Source organism: Lutzomyia longipalpis, chromosome 1 (assembly GCF_024334085.1).
Source record: "Lutzomyia longipalpis isolate SR_M1_2022 chromosome 1, ASM2433408v1".
Classification (NCBI taxonomy): Eukaryota; Metazoa; Arthropoda; class Insecta; order Diptera; family Psychodidae; genus Lutzomyia; species Lutzomyia longipalpis.
In genome coordinates, this window is record NC_074707.1 from 44,010,326 (window position 1) to 44,028,785 (window position 18,460).

Consider the following 18,460-nt stretch of genomic DNA (forward strand, 5'->3'; position numbering starts at 1 on the left):
CCCATTGATTCTGGCACACAAAACACAATTTATAGTTAGAAGCACAGAGAATGAGATTAAATATGATCTCTGAGGTTTTCCCTCTGCATTCGAGACTGCAGAGTTGTACAATTAATTTATGATCGAGCACTTATCGCTTGCTCACTATGATCCAGACACATATACACATATGTAATGTTACTATACATAGTACATATATAATAGTACATAAACTAAAAGAGATTCCCTGACATAGTATGTTGCAAAGTAATATTTTCGAAGCTTGTAAAATGGCATCAGGAATGTTGGATCACGCGGTACGCGGTGATCTATCGATTTCTATAATCAATTCGTGCAATATATCGCGAAAAGATCTAATACTTCCACGAAGGTGCTTTTTGTCTCTCCACCAAGAAAGCTATTTCGTAAAATTGTCTTGAAAAGAGAATCCAACTGTACATGAATGAGCAGAGAAATTGAACGAAAAAAAAAGACGGAAGAAAATAAGTGGATGAGGAATGTTGTGTTGCAAAAAGTTATATGGAAGAGTGTGAGGAAGGCAAAGGACCTTTCACTATTTCGCACTCTCGATCACATGGCGATCACAACTCTACCGAATTGGATTTTTTTGTTGCAATAAGCTGTGTGAGCTTCTCTCCGGAAGAAAAATTCTCTCTAATCCATAAGTTGAATTACATACAAGATACCTTATTAGTAAGTATTGTACATATAGCTACATATACCTACATACATACATATGTGCAATATGAGAAAGTCTAGGAAATCATGAGAAAAATTTCCCAGAACATCTATCCTTAATGAGGGACCACAATATTTTGAAGTAATCACGATGAAATGGAGCAGAAGAAGACATGGATGAAATAATTAATTAGACTCGTTATGCAATTTACTCACGAACACGACTGTTTTACTCGCTACTAATAAGTCGATTTATTGCACTTTGTGTGCGCTTTTATCCATCTATTGCAAATTTCTTTAACGTACTACCTATACATTCATGTTATATAGACAAGTCACCAAATAAATAATTTTAGCTGTGTTTCTTTCAGACACAGCTTTTGTGTACCGAGCAAAATCGAAAGTCGTCAGATCGGGCTCAAACTTGGGATGAGCACGAATTAGGGTCCCCACATTCCAAAAAACGTATGCGCCAAAAAAAAAATTTTCCGGCCGGCCGGCCGTCCGTCCGTCCGGAGTTCAGAGCTAATTTGCAAGAGAACGGTGATAGATAGAGACTTGCGGTAAGCGGCAAAGTTTAAATATCGACCGCAACACATCCAATTATGACGTCAAATTTTACTCCCCACCCCTCCGTCCGCCATTTTGAATAACCTCAAAATTTTGTTTTGCCTATATCTCGGCCCCTGTAATAGCTAAAAATCTGAAATTTTTATATGTTATAGGGGACATCAAGAGCTTTCCAACGATACCTCATTTTTGAAAATCGACCAAGCCGTTTAGTCAATATGGCCGCCACAATTTTTCATCGAAAATCGACCATAACTCGAAAACGGCTTGACCGATTTTGATCAACCCGGGCTCAAATGAAAGCTCTCAACAAACCCTACAACTCTCTAGAACATTCGAAGTTTCAAAAGTGACCGCTAGGGGGCCAAAAATCAAAAACAAAATTTTCGATGAGTTTTCGATGAATATCTCGAAAACGACGACATAAATTTTTTTCATTTTTTGATATGTTGTAGCTGACCATATTATCTAGCTTCATGCCAAAAATGAAGAAAATCTATGGATCCGTTCTCGAGATATAGCCTTCCAAATTTGGCATGTCATATCTCGGGTTCTACAAGTCCGATCTTGATCAACTCAAGCGCAAATGAAAGGTTTCGTGAAACCCTACAAATGTCTAGAACATTGCAACTTCGAGAAATGACCGCAAGAGGCGCTAAAATCGAAAACAAAGTTTTCGAAAATTTCGAACTCGAATTTTTCGAAAATGGCGACATAAATTTTTTTCATTTTTCGATATGTTATAGCTGACTTCAAGACCTTTCAAACAAAAAAAAATTTATGAAAATCTATGGATCCGTTCTCGAGATATGGCCTTTCAAACATTTCATAGGGGATGACTTTTCGACTTTTCCCGACTTTGCGCGTATTTAAACTAATTTGCGTTCTAGTTTGCTCTCACAAAATTGGTACACTGAAAGAAACACAGCTCCCGTAAGCTTGGTCAGCTTACCAGTACATTTCTTTTTTTGGTCAAAATAAAGTTAACAACACAGACACGATTACTACTTTCATGCTTCCTGGTAAACATATTAATTGAAGAATGGAAAATCCAGACAAGTGTTAAAATAAAAGATCGTCTGATATGGAAACTCTATAAAAATAAATTGAAATTATATATTTTTAAAAAATTCTGGAAATTTTGTTGATAAAAATGCAAGAAAACGTTTAATTTCTTAATTTAAAAATTCATTCAAAATTTTCTCAAGTGATTAGAATTTTTCGGCACAATTTACTTCACCCTGGTCTCCTCTAAAATTAATTCTGATTTTGTTTCTTTCTAATTGTCTCATTATTTTCTCTTCATTTAACTTTAAAAAGTAAATTAATTTATCAACAAAACTTCCCCGGAGGATTTTAAAATATTCAACTAATTGTAAGACTCGCATACATAAATTGAAGAGCAAATAAGATGGAAAAGAATGTCTTGGCAATTATATGCTGGGGGAAGAATCCGAAATGTTATGGACAATTCACATAATTCTGTCACTGACTGTGTGAATTTATAAGAGAGTGGAAGCATGCCTGAAAAATGTAGACTAATTCATCAATTCATTCCATGTTGCGAAACATATACTCTCTCTTTCGTCTTTTGCCTCTGTGGTTAACATCTCGGTGCGCTGAAGAAATTTCGATCACAGTGAGAAAATAAAACAATATGCTGGTAATGAATTCAAAAATTCGTCGTCGTCTTCGGCCTGCACATGAAGAATTTCTTAGGAGAATTTAAAGTTATATAGTAGATGGAAAAATAGATAATTCTTGTTTCCCTCCAATTTTAAATTCTCTATAGAGTTCTGTATGGGGACAGTATCGTTGTTGCTCTATACAGTCTGTATGGTTCTTTGCGGTGCAAATAAAGCCCAAGTACAATAGAATATCACTGAATCAAACCGCATGGAGAGAAAATGCGATGGAAACAATAAAGGCAATCATACACCCATTCGTGACAATCAATGTTCGTCCATTAATTCCCAACGATTGATTAATCATCATCATCGGCCGTCCGGAGTGGCCCAATTGAGACTGATTTGAATTTATCGGACCAATTGATTCAAATTTATTAGTCTGATGGTGTGACGTCACTTTGTTCAATTCCTGCTCACATCCCATCAGATAGTTCAATAGAGAAATCATAATAAATGCCCACATTCAGTAATCATGCATCAACCCTTTCCCGTATTATTAGTAAAATCATCTACCAAATTTTAAATTTCTTTCCCTCTCTTTCCAATGGAGATTAGGTCTTGGAGCGCAATCCATTTAATGAAAAAAAAGTTGATAAATTAAAAATCGATACATCCATAAAGTTGTCCTCACGTTGTGTTCCCCGAAAGCCCCCAACTAATTATCGTTTTTAAAGGGATGTTAAAAACAAAAATTTTTACAGTAATAATTTAAAGACGTTTATTATAATTTTATTATGCACTGCACTTATACAATTTTCATATTTTCTTTCTTTTTCATCGAAAAACTTGTACAATGGTGATTTGTTATTATTTCTTCTCATTTTTTTTGCTTCTTTACTTTTAGCACACCAAAAGTATGTAGAACCAATAAATCAACTGACAGAATATTTTAAAAATTTTACTCACTGTTTCGTATAATTTTCTTTTGTTGTTTTCAATTGAACCTTGACTAAAAAAAAATATAAACCAAAAACGATGAAAAATAAAAGAAAAATTAGATAATTAGAAGAAAATAAAACTTCTGTCTCATCAATTTAATTCTATTTATGTACAGTTTTTTTATATTTACAATTAATTTTTACTATTTAAGTCAGTAATATTTACTTTTATAATAATTTTGATCACAACAATATATTGGTTTTTGAGATGAGGAATCTCGTAAATTAAAAATATTAAAATAAAAGAATTGTATAAAGTTGTAATATTTAAAATAGTTGTATAAAAACTTTATTTTTAGCTAAAAAATAGAGATTTTTTTTTAAATAATAGGATTTTATTTTTTTTTTGGGAAAAACAAGTTTATTGCTTTTGAATGTCAAGGATATTTTTTTAATGGTCACAAATGCCACAATTACAAATTAATTAAACTAATTAATGTCTTTGAATTTTCCATCATTCTTTTATTTTTGAAAATTGAAAAAATATATTAAAGCAAATCACAGAAAATCTAACGTTTGATTGTTTGAAATATTTAATATTACCATGATTTATTAAAATAAAAGTTTCTTGATTTTTGAATAAAAAAAAAGAACTAAATATATTTTTAAAAATCTTTGCAAGAGTGGCTTAAAAAATATTCTTTTAAAGAAATGTCCATTTTTAAGTAATAAAAAAATATCACCCCTAAATTGTATAATTTCAAGAGTGATAAAAAATAATTTATTTGAAAATATTGCAATATTGCCTTTTGTGATTTTCTCTGAGAAAAATTTACACTTGAAACAAGTCACAAAAACTTTATATAATCTTACAATTTTTTTTGCAATATTTTATATAAGTTTTTCTTTTTCTTTATTTGATCTGAAAAAGTTTTCTTTTCTTTTCCTAATACAAATGGCACCTAAGTAGAGTTTTTTTTTCTTTTGAAAATTTTCATTTTTATCTCACAATTTTCCTATTTTTTTTTTACAGTTTGTCAATAATTTAATTTTTTTTCTTTCATTCTTAATTACCTATTGATTCTCTGTCACATTTCTTCCTCAATCACTGAGCAGTGATATGAAATAAATTACTTGGAGGGGGAGTGGGGAGAGAACTCGGGGATAGTATTGTCTAACTGGAGTGCAAGATATTCCATTGCTTGGGGGGGGGAGGGAAGGAGACCACACACAGGCGCAGGAATCAATGTTATTTTGCACTAGAGAGGAAGATTGATCAGGAGAGCTTCCTGAGTCTCCGTGGGTCACTTCACATCCACGGCCACGGGGATGTCGCTGGCCTGCAGCTGATTAGGCATTGTGGCGGCCGTGGCTGCGCTGGCTGGAAGGTGATCCGCGGACGGGATGGTAGAGTGTGTCAGTGGCACTTGATCCATCGTTGAGACCTGGCCAGTGGTGGACGGGACACTGCAGCAACCACTAAAGGGGGCTAGCGATGGCCCCATCGCTGAAGATCAGGTTGTCGCTAGCTGACGCCACACTGTGTGTCACATTGATGTGAGGTATGGCCAAGAGAAACTATTTCCTGACAGCAGCATGTCACGGATGAGTGTCTCAATGGGTGTCTTCCCCACCAAGCGGACGAAGAAGAGCTGTTCGATGACCTGCTTGTGAACGTCACACGTGAAGCACCAAGACAAAATTAGAATAAAACAAAAGAAATGGATTCGGGGAAATGATATTTCAAGAATTTCAAAAAAAAAAAAAATAAAAAAAAGGAATAAGACCTAAGACTAGACTTCTTTTGGCTTATTAGCAAAGTAGTAAATTTTTCTTTAACGTTAAAAATGTGGTTTAAAAATAGAGATAAAAGCATAATTTTCGAATCATGATGATGAAAATTGATAAAAATATAATTCATTGAATTGATAATGGCAAAAAAACTCACCTGCGACGACACCGTCCTCAGTGATGGAAGCCGAAGTAATAATTTTCCAAACCTCGTTGGTTGATTTGGATATTGGGTCCTACAATATTCCTCAAGGGCGCATTGTGATTTCTCCTGCAGCGACTCAATGTGTGTGACATCCGATAGACCGCAGGCATCTGCAAATATAGTGTTAAAAGTGAGTCTCCGCATTGATCGGAACGACCACATAGCTTTCAATATAAAAGAGATGCACGCAGAGGAAGACAATCTGTGACGCCTACGAGAACTTCTCATTAAGGTAAATTGTTCACATTGGAGGTTCGCGAGAGAGGAACTTCTTAACAGCGCTTCTGCTATAGTGATTTACAACTCTCCTGACGCCACAGACGTCGCTCAGCATCTCTCTTTAGGAGGCAACTTCTATATGTATATCCAACATCATGCACCCAATTTACAAATTTACATTCTGCTATCTCACACCCCATCACCTTTGCAACACTGTTAGGACTTAGAAGTTAATCTTCAAGTTAATTGAATGGATCTCTGTGTGAAACACTACCACGTGAAATTCGACATGGATTTTCCTTTACATGCTTTTGCAGACATTTTTTTTTCTTTCTGTTTAGAAAAGGAACAACACGGTGACCTAAAGGGTATTGATTGAGCGAAAAATCCTTTCCCAGAGTGTGGTAGAAAGTTTATCGGAATTTTTACTAAATAAAATAACTGACCATTATATGTTGTTGAAATAGCAAAAATATGACGATGCAAAAACACTTCACATAATAAATTTTTCACAAATAAATTGAAGATTTCTCTCAGCATCTTTTTTAATTGCCAACATTTAATAACCATACGAAAGTGACTTTTGTAATTGATTGCTTAGAAGCCACATAATGGCAAGTGCTAAAATTCATTCATAGCTTGTACATACACACAATATTGATGGGACTGCGAAATGAGAAAAAGAGAAACAATGTTTTGATGGATCATTAGTTGCATATGGAATTATGGCATTATTGGCATATTTCTCTTGGGATGTGTAAATTTTCAAACATAAATTCTTAAAAATTTCTTTTTCTTCACCTTGTCGACAAATTACTATTGTTAAAACTTTATAGAGTTATGGAATATGGAATAGAAAGATAGGTAACAGCAAGCCTAATTTTTAAAGGGATTAATGAAGTCTTTGTTCGATTTTAGAAATCCTTTTCTCATTTGCAGCAGATTTATCTAAATTGGATAAGCATTTTGGTTTAAGCATATACCAATTTGGCATACCATTTATGACAATTGCCCTATAAAACGATCCGTTTAACCGATTTTGAAAAAACCAACAGTTTAGGAAAACTATAATCAGTCAAAAATTTATTAAAGAATAATCAGCGAAGATATCCTGAGATTCTTTTGCAAATATGTTAACTATTCTGACAAAATACCTACATACATAGTTATTTAAGGCAATCTTAACGTCATATATAAATATTTGAAAATAATACAAAAATTCCGCAAGATGCCAACTTCATATTTTCCTCTCTAATATCATCTCCCATAGAAGATACCATCTGGTGCAATTCTCAGTGAGATATTTAAAGTGTGTACGAGAACAATTTCTATATGAGAATTGTGTGTACCATATATCTCTAATTTCGTTTAATGTAAGAAATTTTCAAATGTTTTCTTTTGTCTATTTATATTTTCTAATTGTAGCACAATTAATCGTTACTTGTTGTCACATATGTTACAGCGGCAATTGACGACAATTTATTTTTCTTGAAGAAGAAGTGATATAATTTATAGCCAACATGATGTACCACTCAAGAATGACAAATAATTATTTTGTTGTCTTTCACGATCTTGCCTCGAATATGTGGATGTTGCCAGCTGAACTGGTTAAAATGTACTTAATTTTCTCCTCTTAACCATGTGGATATGTTTTGTATGCTAGTCAAATATTCTAAATTTCCCTGCATTTTTTTATTCTCTCTATATACTCTTTACTCTTCCCCAATATTCCTTTCCACCAGACTTCCCCTTCATGATCTTTTCATTTGACGGAAGAGATTTATAGTTGAGATATTCTCATTGGAATGCTTGTGAATAATTTGCAGAATTTTTTCCTCTAATTCCACGAAAAGTAATATGTGGAGTTTGAGTTGTGAAGAATTCTTAAGAAGTGAGAACTGCCACTTATGTCTAAAAGAAAAAATTCTAAATTTGTGAAAGTGTCCCTCCGGCGTGTAGATGAATTAGCTATTGAGTTATTCAAAGGCGGTATTCAAAAGCAGTGTGTTGATGTTTGAATGAAAATCGAGAGATCATAAATATTGTGTGAGAAGGAAAGTCAAAACTAGTAGAAAGAAATTTTATCCACCTGTTTGTCGTTCTCAGGAGGAAAAAAAAGATCATTTTTAGACCACTTAAAGAAGGAGAATGGAGATGAAACACTAATAGCTCTTGACTGCCTCAAGCAACGAATGGGGGATCATTTCGATGACTCCAAATGCTATGAACTCAACTCCTATATATAGTTCAGCAGTGTAGCATTTGGAGTCTTCGGAGGATGAGCACGTGTTTCAGTTAACGCATCGTGCATTTTTATGGAAATTGCTCCCTATCAGGATGTGATGTTTTAACCACGTTAGGCTGAAATACTTATGGGGATGTTTAAACAAAATTTAGAATAATATATTTTAATATTTTTTTTTATCAATCCCTTGTTTTACTCGAGATAAAAAACATTTTAATTGAATTAAATAAGAATCATTGCCTGCTAAAAGGTCCCTCCCTTTTGCTATTTTGTGGTTTAAACTCCCGCGTCTTGAAATAATTTCACCCACAGCACTATAAAATATTTGTATGTTATCATGTACACAGAGGCATACACCCATTAAGTACCAGCAATGACCAGATGTCCAATAAAAAATTCTCTTACACTTTCCATATAAAATGTAAATGAATGGACGCATGCAACGAAATCACATCAATCTTAATCACGCTCGCTATCTTTCATGTGGATGCCTTAGAGAACGAGAGAAACTATATACATATAATACGGTGGAAAACCCTCCCAACCAGAAAATAACCCATCATCGTGAAGTGTCGCCACCATAATGTACGCCATCACTTGAAGATATCTCATCGTCCGTCGGCGAGACAATATGCTCGAATTAAATTTCATAAAAAGTGGATTGCATTAAAATTCTTATTTCGATTGGAGTTAATTGCTATGCTGGAGATGGACGCTTGCGACAAAAGTATGTCATAAATCAATTAATCGGATGATAAATAAATTTTAATATTAGCACCCATTTGAAAATTAACACAAACTTAACAAAAATCTTAATTTTTTTTAATTACACTCAACGCAAAAGAATGGTTAAAGAAAGGGGAGACGAACAAGCCGTAGCCATTACTCTGGAGAAAAATATTTATGTTGTACAAAGAGAAGGATCAACAGAAGTGTGTTGTTAACACTACTTTACCCTAATTTAGCATAAAGAATTGCTTTAATTATTTTTATTGGACGTCACAGGAACAGTGAATATATTTAGTTAACAGAGAGTAACATTTTTATGTTCACCATGCTTTTTTTTTATAAACCCTCTTGCTCATTTTAGCGCTTTTTATGTGTGCACCTTAAAGATAGTATATACTTGTGGTTGGGTTGATGTGTTTTTTTTTATATGTTCTCCACAAAAGATCAACAATAGTTGATTAATGTACAAATTTACACAATTCCTGTGTTATTCTTTATGACTGTTTAATTAGCCATTAAATAAACCATTCATTATTGTGTCATGAAACATTTTTCAACCATCATAGAGCATGCAGAACTTTGAGAAATAGGATTCTTCTTTTGAGAATCTTCCCAAACTATGATAGAATGCCGAATGAAAAACTTCTTTACTTTTTCGTATATACAGAAATTAATTTACCCACTTTAATACAGTTCGAAAAGAGAGAGAAAAATGCGATATTTGATATATTCTTTCACCCTCAAGTGTATTTCAACTCCCTCAATAAATTCACGTCAGAAACGTATCACAGATTCCAAGTTGGTGTGGTGGTGTACAGCAGTGGATGAGAGAATCTGGGAATGGATATTTTGTGGATTGCACACAAGTCAAGAAGCAATACCTCATATCGTATGCACCCCATGGCCTGAACCACCACAGCTTCCGATGGCCAGACCTCGTGGGCAGAGATTCGTTTTTTATGTTTCGACATTGTGATTTATTAGCTCTGTTTTTCACACTTCTCTATATTTTATGGTTATTTTGGAAATTGATCTTACTCTTTGCTAATAGATTCAGCCACAAGATTAGAGTAATGGCACCCAAGAGGCCCTATTAATTTATCAGTAAATCCCAACTTTTCTGAGAGCTGTTATCAAGACTATTAAACTATGCGTATTACATAGTTATGGGCTCTATATTTTTTGGCTAGATAAGTAAGAATGTTGATTATTATTAAAAGAAGGAATTTTGGTTTTTTTTCTCTATCTCATTATTATTTAATTGACTATGTGTACCCCCAAAATGCCAAAATATTTCAGCTGAGGAGGCTTTAGTTACAACACAAATAACGACGAGTTGATACATTTATCGCATCGTGTTGTATATCCGTGGAGTTAAATTCTGGAACATGTACTGGGAGGATCTGACGATGTATTCGGGGCGTCACGGATATAGTGAGAAAGATTTATTCACACACCCGATGTGGCGTTTGCCCTAAACCCTCGCCACATTCGATAGTGCATGTTTGGGGGGTGGAAGTTTCACAAAGTGAATTGTGGATAATAAGGACAAAAAAGTCTTTAAGACCTCGTGATTGCCCAAACCATAAATTAAACTTTGAAAATATCTATCGCGTACGAGGCTACGAATGGCTCTTACAGTGTTTGAATAAGGATTAAAATTTAATCCTAACACTTTTCCGACCTTGCATAAATAATGGATTAAGCCCTGGATGTATTCACAAATGATTAAAAATTACTTAATGGCATTAAAAGTTAGCTAAATTATTAAATAATTAATTTTTAATATTAATAATCTCAAAAAGCTTTTTTATTGATTCGTAAAAACTGCGAAAAAATATAAATTGAAATGCATATTTTCACCCCTAAATGAAAATCTTGTCTGCAACGTCTGCACCCCATCAATGGTGTATATTCTCGACAGGCTTTCTTATCTAATTTTTGACGGGAATTGAGCGCATGAAATGAAACAAAAACAGCAAACAAAAACAATAGGGCAAAGAAGTCAAAAGGGGACGGAGTAGCTAAATTCAGATTAAACCGCACATTTAAGGGTTGTTTCTGCGTGATGCTTTTGTGGAGTGTCGCTGTGGCTACACGCCAACACTTTACCACGAAGATGTATCTTGTTAAGGGAACTTTGCAGAAAAGAAGGGTGAAATTTTGTATATATACAATTCCCTTAATTGAACCCCTTTCCATTGGCATATATATAACTAAAATAATCTCAAGGTTCATTCCGAGTGTTCCGTGTTCCTCTGCGATAGGGCTGCAATTTTTTTGGGTTGATGTGTCAAAGAGACATTGAAATGCAATGAAAAGAATTTTCATCACAAACAGCTGATGCAAAATTACATTAATTTCCTATTAATTTTCAGTATATTCCTTATATATGTAGCATGAAGTCGTGAAACACCCTTATAAATTGAATTTTTTTTAGCACGAGTTTTTCTTACAAGAGGTGTAATGTTTACACAGCAAAATTGTAAAGAATTGTGATCGACAATGTCATTTTTCTTCATTTTAATCAATTTTGGAAACATTAATAAAATAATTTTAGACTAACTATCTCAATTGATTTTTCATAACAATTTACAAAAAAAAAATTAGTTCAAGTAAAATATAAAAAAAATAGTTCTTAATTTTAATAAAATCCCCAAATGTGTAAATAAATTGTGTAGATAATAAAACATTACAACACTCTTGCAGAGGATGAAAAAAAATGAAGAATCCCCTTTTTAGTAATTTTGCCCACAATGTGTGGCTGTGAAAATTACATTATAGCAGTGAACGCAAAAGGAGCGCGCTTTAGAAATTATCCAAGTGACAGAGGGTTCAAAAATCAGAGGGTTGACGATGGTAAATTGCAGAGAGAGAGAGAGTGGGTGAGGGATGTGGTATGACGATTGGATTCATGGAATAATGCCTTCATTGAAATAAACAAATCGTATTTGTTTGATATATTTGCGGTGGTTTCCCGATAAGGAATGCCTCTTTGACTGAATGACATGGTGTTTTTGTGGCATTATCACTCTTTTCCCTCACACAATAGACTTTTTTGCGACAGAAGGGGGTGACTTTTTGCCACGTAGAGCGAATGGACTAAAGGGGCGATGGTAGAAATTGGATTATCCTGCAGGAAATTGCCCACATTCTTAAAAACAAGCTTAAAAATCCTTCCAGGTTGAACACGTCAAATGGATTTTGCTATATACATTGTGGATTGAATTACTACATGATTCCTATTTGCTGCGCTAATGGCGAAAAAGAGCTTGGTTAGAGAGCCTGAGGATCATCACATTAGCTTTTGGTTGACAGGGATGTAAAAGGGGGATAAATGGGGAGAAGCTGAATTGAGATATCACCTCAATAATGACCTCAAAAAAGGACCAAATGGGATGTAATCCAATCTACTTTACACAGGAGAAAATTTACAATGAGATTCAACTCTCTTGAAGCCCACACCATGTGTTGTGGGGACCATTATCACACCAAGTGGCACTGATGCGAGAAGCGATTTGATGGATGGTTGCACCACCAAAATACTACAAACGCTACAAACTCCTTTTCACAGCCTCGCCCTTTTTGTCTTCAAATTTCAAATCGGCATAGAAGGATAAAATTCTTGAGGGTAAAAAAAAGCGCAAATTCACATTGAAAGTCGACTTTTTCAAATGTCAGCAAAATGCCAAGAACTTGTTTATTTGTTGGTAAACTTAAGAGGCAAATAAGTCAGGTGAGTAGCGAAGGTATGAACTTTACGGGTGACTGTATCTTTGATAAAGACGCTACAACCTATCTATGATTTTACCAAATTAGAGGAATTTTATAAAATTACCTAAAATAGTTTATTCAAAAGAATTCTAAAGAAATTAAAAATAACAAGAATAAGCGACAAAATGTTAGAGAAAATTCAATCTAACGCTAATAAATGATGGATTGATGCTTAGAAAAATACATATATCTGGCATCTGAATAAAGCCAAATGAGAAAGAGGAAGATAATTTCCTTATTAAAGTGTTCTATTTAGAACTCTTTTCTATTGTTCAATGTTATTTGAATAAATAGGAATTATTTTATTAAATTTTACCCCCTTTGTCTCTTTACGAAAAATTAAAAATTATTAAGTTGTCAATAGTTCTAGAAATCATCTACCCCTAACAAGTGAATTCTTAATGTGGAACCGTGGCAAGGGTGGTGAAGTCATTGGAAATTCCTCGCTCTCACTCACATTTTGTCCGATTAGAAAATGGAAAGCGTGTCGTTGTGCTTAGGGGTTGCTCATCCGCTCGGGGGAATAGTTCAAACCCCGCAGCAACTGTCACACTCTTTTGTGGTAAGCACTGTGGCAACGAAGATGGTCCTCACTGTCAATACATATGGATGTTGTTAGACCAGGAAGCGGATGTTGCTATGATATGCGACCGACACGGAGAATGTCACCACCTCCTAGGGCTTGTAACCCTTTTTCATCGTCACTCTTGGGCATAATTTTAAATGGAGCTGTATGCGACTATATATATTTCATGATGCCATCCTCAGAATTATTCGCTATGTGTGTATGTGGAAAAGTTTTGGCATTCAGAGGGGAAAGTGCCAGAAATTGATTTAAATGTCAGATTGAGTGTTTCGATAGAAGAGACGAAGAACTTGGATGGCATCTTGGCATGATGGGGTATATGTACGTACAGTACACATAGGTATGCCTCCCTGTTGGGTGAGATTTCAAATCACAAGTCAAAGAAATGAAATCAGAATTCCACTTAAAGTGCCACATTGGGACAACACAAATCGCTTTTGAGATTTGTTCAAGTGTACACGTAGAAGGAGATTAGACACCCCTCGCGCAATTCCTTCCTTTTATATAAATTGAAGTGCTACAAGAAAATGTTTTTATACCGCATAATGTTGCACACGCATTTTTTCCTTCTTCAAAAGCTCCCAGGAGTCTTCCTCTATAGACGGTATGGTGTTGTAAAAAAAAAATTAAACCACCAAACTAAGGATCAAATTTGCACCATTTGCATAAATTAATTCAATCATCCATTACAATAGCATAACAATTGATGAAATAATTTCCATTTGATCAAGCAACTATTGATACATATAACTGCACACACCGCTACTGACTGACTTGTTGTGGGGATGTTGCACAGAGAGAGGAATTTATTGGCAAATTATTGCAATTTCCCGTCGATAAAAAATACAGCATCTATCATAAAATGACAACATGAGAATCATAAATATCATTTCAGGGACATATTCACGAGAAATGTCCTCTATATGCAAAATTCATGCGAGACTCTGCCAAATTGATCTTCCTCCTACCTAAATGTTCATAGGGCGTATATATTTTCGGGCTGTGTGGTGAAAAAAAAAGAAAGATATTTGATCCATATGAGTGCAAAAGTGAGGTATAATAGAATATTATTGTTCCCTTCCCCGCAACAGGGAAGTCCTTTATTGGATCCCATAAGTCATTCTCGACAGCCGGACAAAAGCCACACATTATCAAAGTCGAGGACAGTTCGGGAGACAAACGCTAAAATGGATATGAAAATGAAATGTGTTTTTTTCCGCATAATTACAGAATGAAGGTATAATGTATGTATATAGTTTGATTGAGAGGCGCATATGAGGACAATATTGGAAATGACAAGCTGCCGATTTGACCCTAGCTAACATACGGTCTTTCCTATTAGAACCTTATTTGGAAGCGCTCTCTCTTTCTCTCGCTCAAAAAAGGTACAGCTCTTATTCGTCTTTAAGTTTGCATGCCCTATTGCTTGAACTAAAGCTAATGGGATGAAAACCGATTTAAGGGCATAATTAAAATGTCTACTGCCTGGAAAGAAAACTGCGCACTTGGCCACGACCCAGCTCTTCGTTATCATTGTTTATATCCCATAAATAGTCGAAGAGATGGAACAGCACACAAGGAGTTATGATAGAGAGAGAGTTACTACAATGAGGGAGATGCGACTCTATCAGGGAAGGGTTAATTTATGCACTTTTTATACAGATTTAATCTTATGCCATATTTTAGCATGAACGTTTGCCACTTGAACATGATGCCCCGACAAGTGGCGAATGGATAATTCACCCATAGCATCTGCCGACACTTTGCTGTTGAACTCTGTAAATGAATAAAGTGGTTCCATCACTTAGATAAAAACAGAGGCTTGAAAGAAATTTGATTAGCTTGTGTTCACCCACAAGAGATGAATAAAATAAACAAAAAAAATCTTTTGAAATTTTATTGAATTTTTAGAACCAGAAAGGTCGTAGAAGATGATTTTATTTGATTGATTCCGAAGCTAAGGGAGGGGCTACTGAGGCTCTTTAAGTCATTCTCTAAAATTGAACCATTTTATTGTAAGATATTGAAGAATACACTATTAAGAAGTTTAAGAACGAATAAAATAATAATTTTCAACGGGGATGAAGCACTTGAATGACGAAGAGAATGTGAAGAATTTTTTTGTGTGAAATAATTCACATACCTGTAATTTACTTCAATAAAATATTTGAGCAACAAAACCTCCTTCGCAAAAATAACAAAACTCCCAACTGATTTATTTGGCATTCACTGAATAGTGTCAAAGTTTAAAAAATTTTTCATTTTTCTCCTCACTGATTCCGAGTGAGGAATTTTATTTGGCACTCTCTGTATATAATATTCTTTTTTTCCCTCGCTCAGTCAAGAAGAGAATATACGCGACGCTATATACATACATATATGGACCTTTGGAATCTTCCTAAAGGAATGGTACGAGAGAGTGTCCCCCGAAATATGGCACAATTATATTGTTCAAGACAGTAAATTACCCAACAACAATGCGCCAACAACACGCGAACTATGTGGAACATGGGACACCGATTGGGGGCTGGGGTGAAAGCGTATAAAGGGCAAAATACAAATAGTAGTAATAATAATAAATGTGTATAAATACGAATGGACAAACACCAAGCAAAGGCACAAGACGACAACATGAAGAAGAACATGCCAACATAAACTTGCACATTATGACCACTTGAATGCGCAGCGGGAGTCGAGAGGTGAACTGAATCCACACTTGGAATCTATATATACTTATTAGTTGGTATTTCACATTAAGTGAAAATACCAAATATTGAAATTGTCCAAAATTCCAATCCTTTTGGATTTTATTTTAACTTCATGATGCAAAGAAAACTATTTGAACGATTGTTTTTTCAAAAAATGAGAAATTAAAGGGAAAATTTTGAACCAAATATGTAAATAATTTTAAAAAACGCCATTTCAATGGATAAATCTCATAATTATAGGAAGGAAAATCGATGGGAAAATTAATTTTCACATCCTCAATTCTCAGATAATACAGAAAGATGAGGTAATGAAAATCACATGAAAATATGTGTGAAAAACCCCACGAAGAGTCGTAATTTATATCAATCGTGAGAATTTCCTTGATGAATTTTTTTAAAATAAAAAAAAAATGGAATCTAAAAAACTTGAACAGCGAAAATCCTGAAGAAAACACATTTTTCTTGCATTTAAGAGAGTATAAGTAGGAGTGTAGTGTACCCCATGTGATCCATTGATTATTTTATAATGTCTTATATATTTTTATAAAAGGCTATAAAATATTATTAAGTAGATAGGTACCTACACTATCTCTGAATCACGCGCTTTATTTCACACTCAAAAGGCGGTTTATTGTTTTTTCTTTTAATTTATTGGGCACGCTTTCTGTTGCAAGTTCCCAACTACACATAGTAGACACATCTTCGAGTTTGTATTCTTGGATAAATGATTATCGGATAATCTGACCGTGAATTGCATTCTTCTGACACTTTTTCTTTCTCCATACAATAGCTAAGTAAAGAGACAGATGCGATATATTCGTTTATACTCGGCAAATTCAATCTACATTCTGGGGCTCTTGTGTTATTTTTTTTCTTCTTTCATGATGGAATCTCCTTCATCTTTGGTCTTCTCTCTATACCTCCTGGATGGAAATCAAAAATGAAAAGAAATTATGTAAGCGTTTTGTTGTTGTGATTCAAGGAAGATATATCCTATTCAAAAAAAAACATTCAATATCCAGGTGTTGCTCTTTGAGGTGTGTGCCCAAGCATCGATATCCTTGGTGCCATATCCCCATGTATTTTTTTTTTCACGAAAAAGAGGCGCGTTTCTATGAGTGTGGCCTATCTGTGCGTACTCCTTCGTAACAAGGCCTGAAAGATGCATCTTCTTGGCCATATGATATGGACGTTGTTGCACGTGTAGCACATTTAAAATTATTGTCACTGTATGCAAATGATGGTGAAGAAATTACCGTACGGAATTGGAAGCTCGCGAGGAGGAAATAAATAAATAGAATTTGTACGCAAAAATTCCCTCAACTTGTTAAAGTTCCCCGCATATTCCCGCAAAATGTTTCTTTCACACCAATTCCAAGAGACACCAAACAAATCCAAGAGTCCTCCGTGTTGTACCACGAAAGAATTGTTTGGTTGGAGCATTTGGTGAGAGAGAGAAGATACATTTTAGGGGAGTTTATCTTATTACATATTTAAAGCTCCCGCGCGTCTTATACTCTTGCTGCACATTTTTTTTATCATCGCCCTCCTTCTTTTCCAGCACACACTGCCCCTCAATGTGTTGTTGCCTTCCTGTTATTGTTGAACGTATTGTGTGTTAAGTAGATTTTTCAAAACCGATACAAATTTGTCCACAATAGATGCTAAAAGGTGTCAATGTTGGTTTTGCAATAAACGGTCCTTCGTTTCTCATTGTACAATCTCTTAATGCTTACCGTTGGAGGAAGACTTTCAAGAAAATACCCAAGGAGTGAGCATTATACATACATACATATATAGGTAGATATGTATGTTTTAAGGAGAAGATCAAACAGCAAAAAAGCCAATAATAGCACGCAGACGTTATGGAAGATGGTATTTTACTATATGAAGACTACTTATGCGTAGTAATTTAATTTATAAGTTTATGTAATACTATTTTTGCCAGACGAGACTTTGATCAGACTTCAATTGTAGGTCAAGTGAATTCTAAAGTTTTCTAGAACATCAGAAACTACGGACTCTTCGTTGAAATTTGACGCCAAAAGAAACGATTTTCATACAGAGATCATAACAATTTCTTAAGAACACCCAAGAAAATCTATTCAGTGGCAATATATTAAATTGCAATATAATATTATTTAAATATACGATGTCTTAAATACCCACATCTAAATCTAATTTAGTAGCAATTTGTCACCTAGTTTACCGCCTGAGCATTATGTTACGTGATTCAATTTAAAATTCATAGGGCAAATAGAACTTTAACTGATTCTGTATGGGTATATAGAGGATGAATAAAATGTAATCTACAAGTTGGCTAATAATGTCACGGACATAAATTCCCTGGAAGAAGGTAGAGAAAGAGAGAATGTTGGAGGAAAGAGAA

At 34.5% G+C, this 18,460-nt stretch overlaps 1 protein-coding gene across 2 annotated transcripts in view; it reads right to left on the reverse strand.

Moving 5' to 3' along the window:
• Positions 1 to 3,933: 3,933 nt before the first annotated feature.
• LOC129787593 (steroid receptor seven-up, isoforms B/C) overlaps positions 3,934 to 18,460 on the reverse strand; it is a 46,291-nt gene continuing 31,764 nt past the window's right edge. Inside the window, exons 4-5 of one of the 2 annotated variants that reach the window (XM_055823310.1) lie at positions 5,763 to 5,920; positions 3,934 to 5,478 (exon numbers count right to left, since the gene is read on the reverse strand). In XM_055823310.1, the coding sequence (XP_055679285.1) occupies positions 5,362 to 5,478; positions 5,763 to 5,920 (275 nt within the window). In that variant the 3' untranslated portion in view covers positions 3,934 to 5,361. Of the gene's footprint in view, positions 5,482 to 5,762; positions 5,921 to 18,460 lie in introns of both variants that reach the window. The other variant, XM_055823309.1, reaches the window with a different exon arrangement.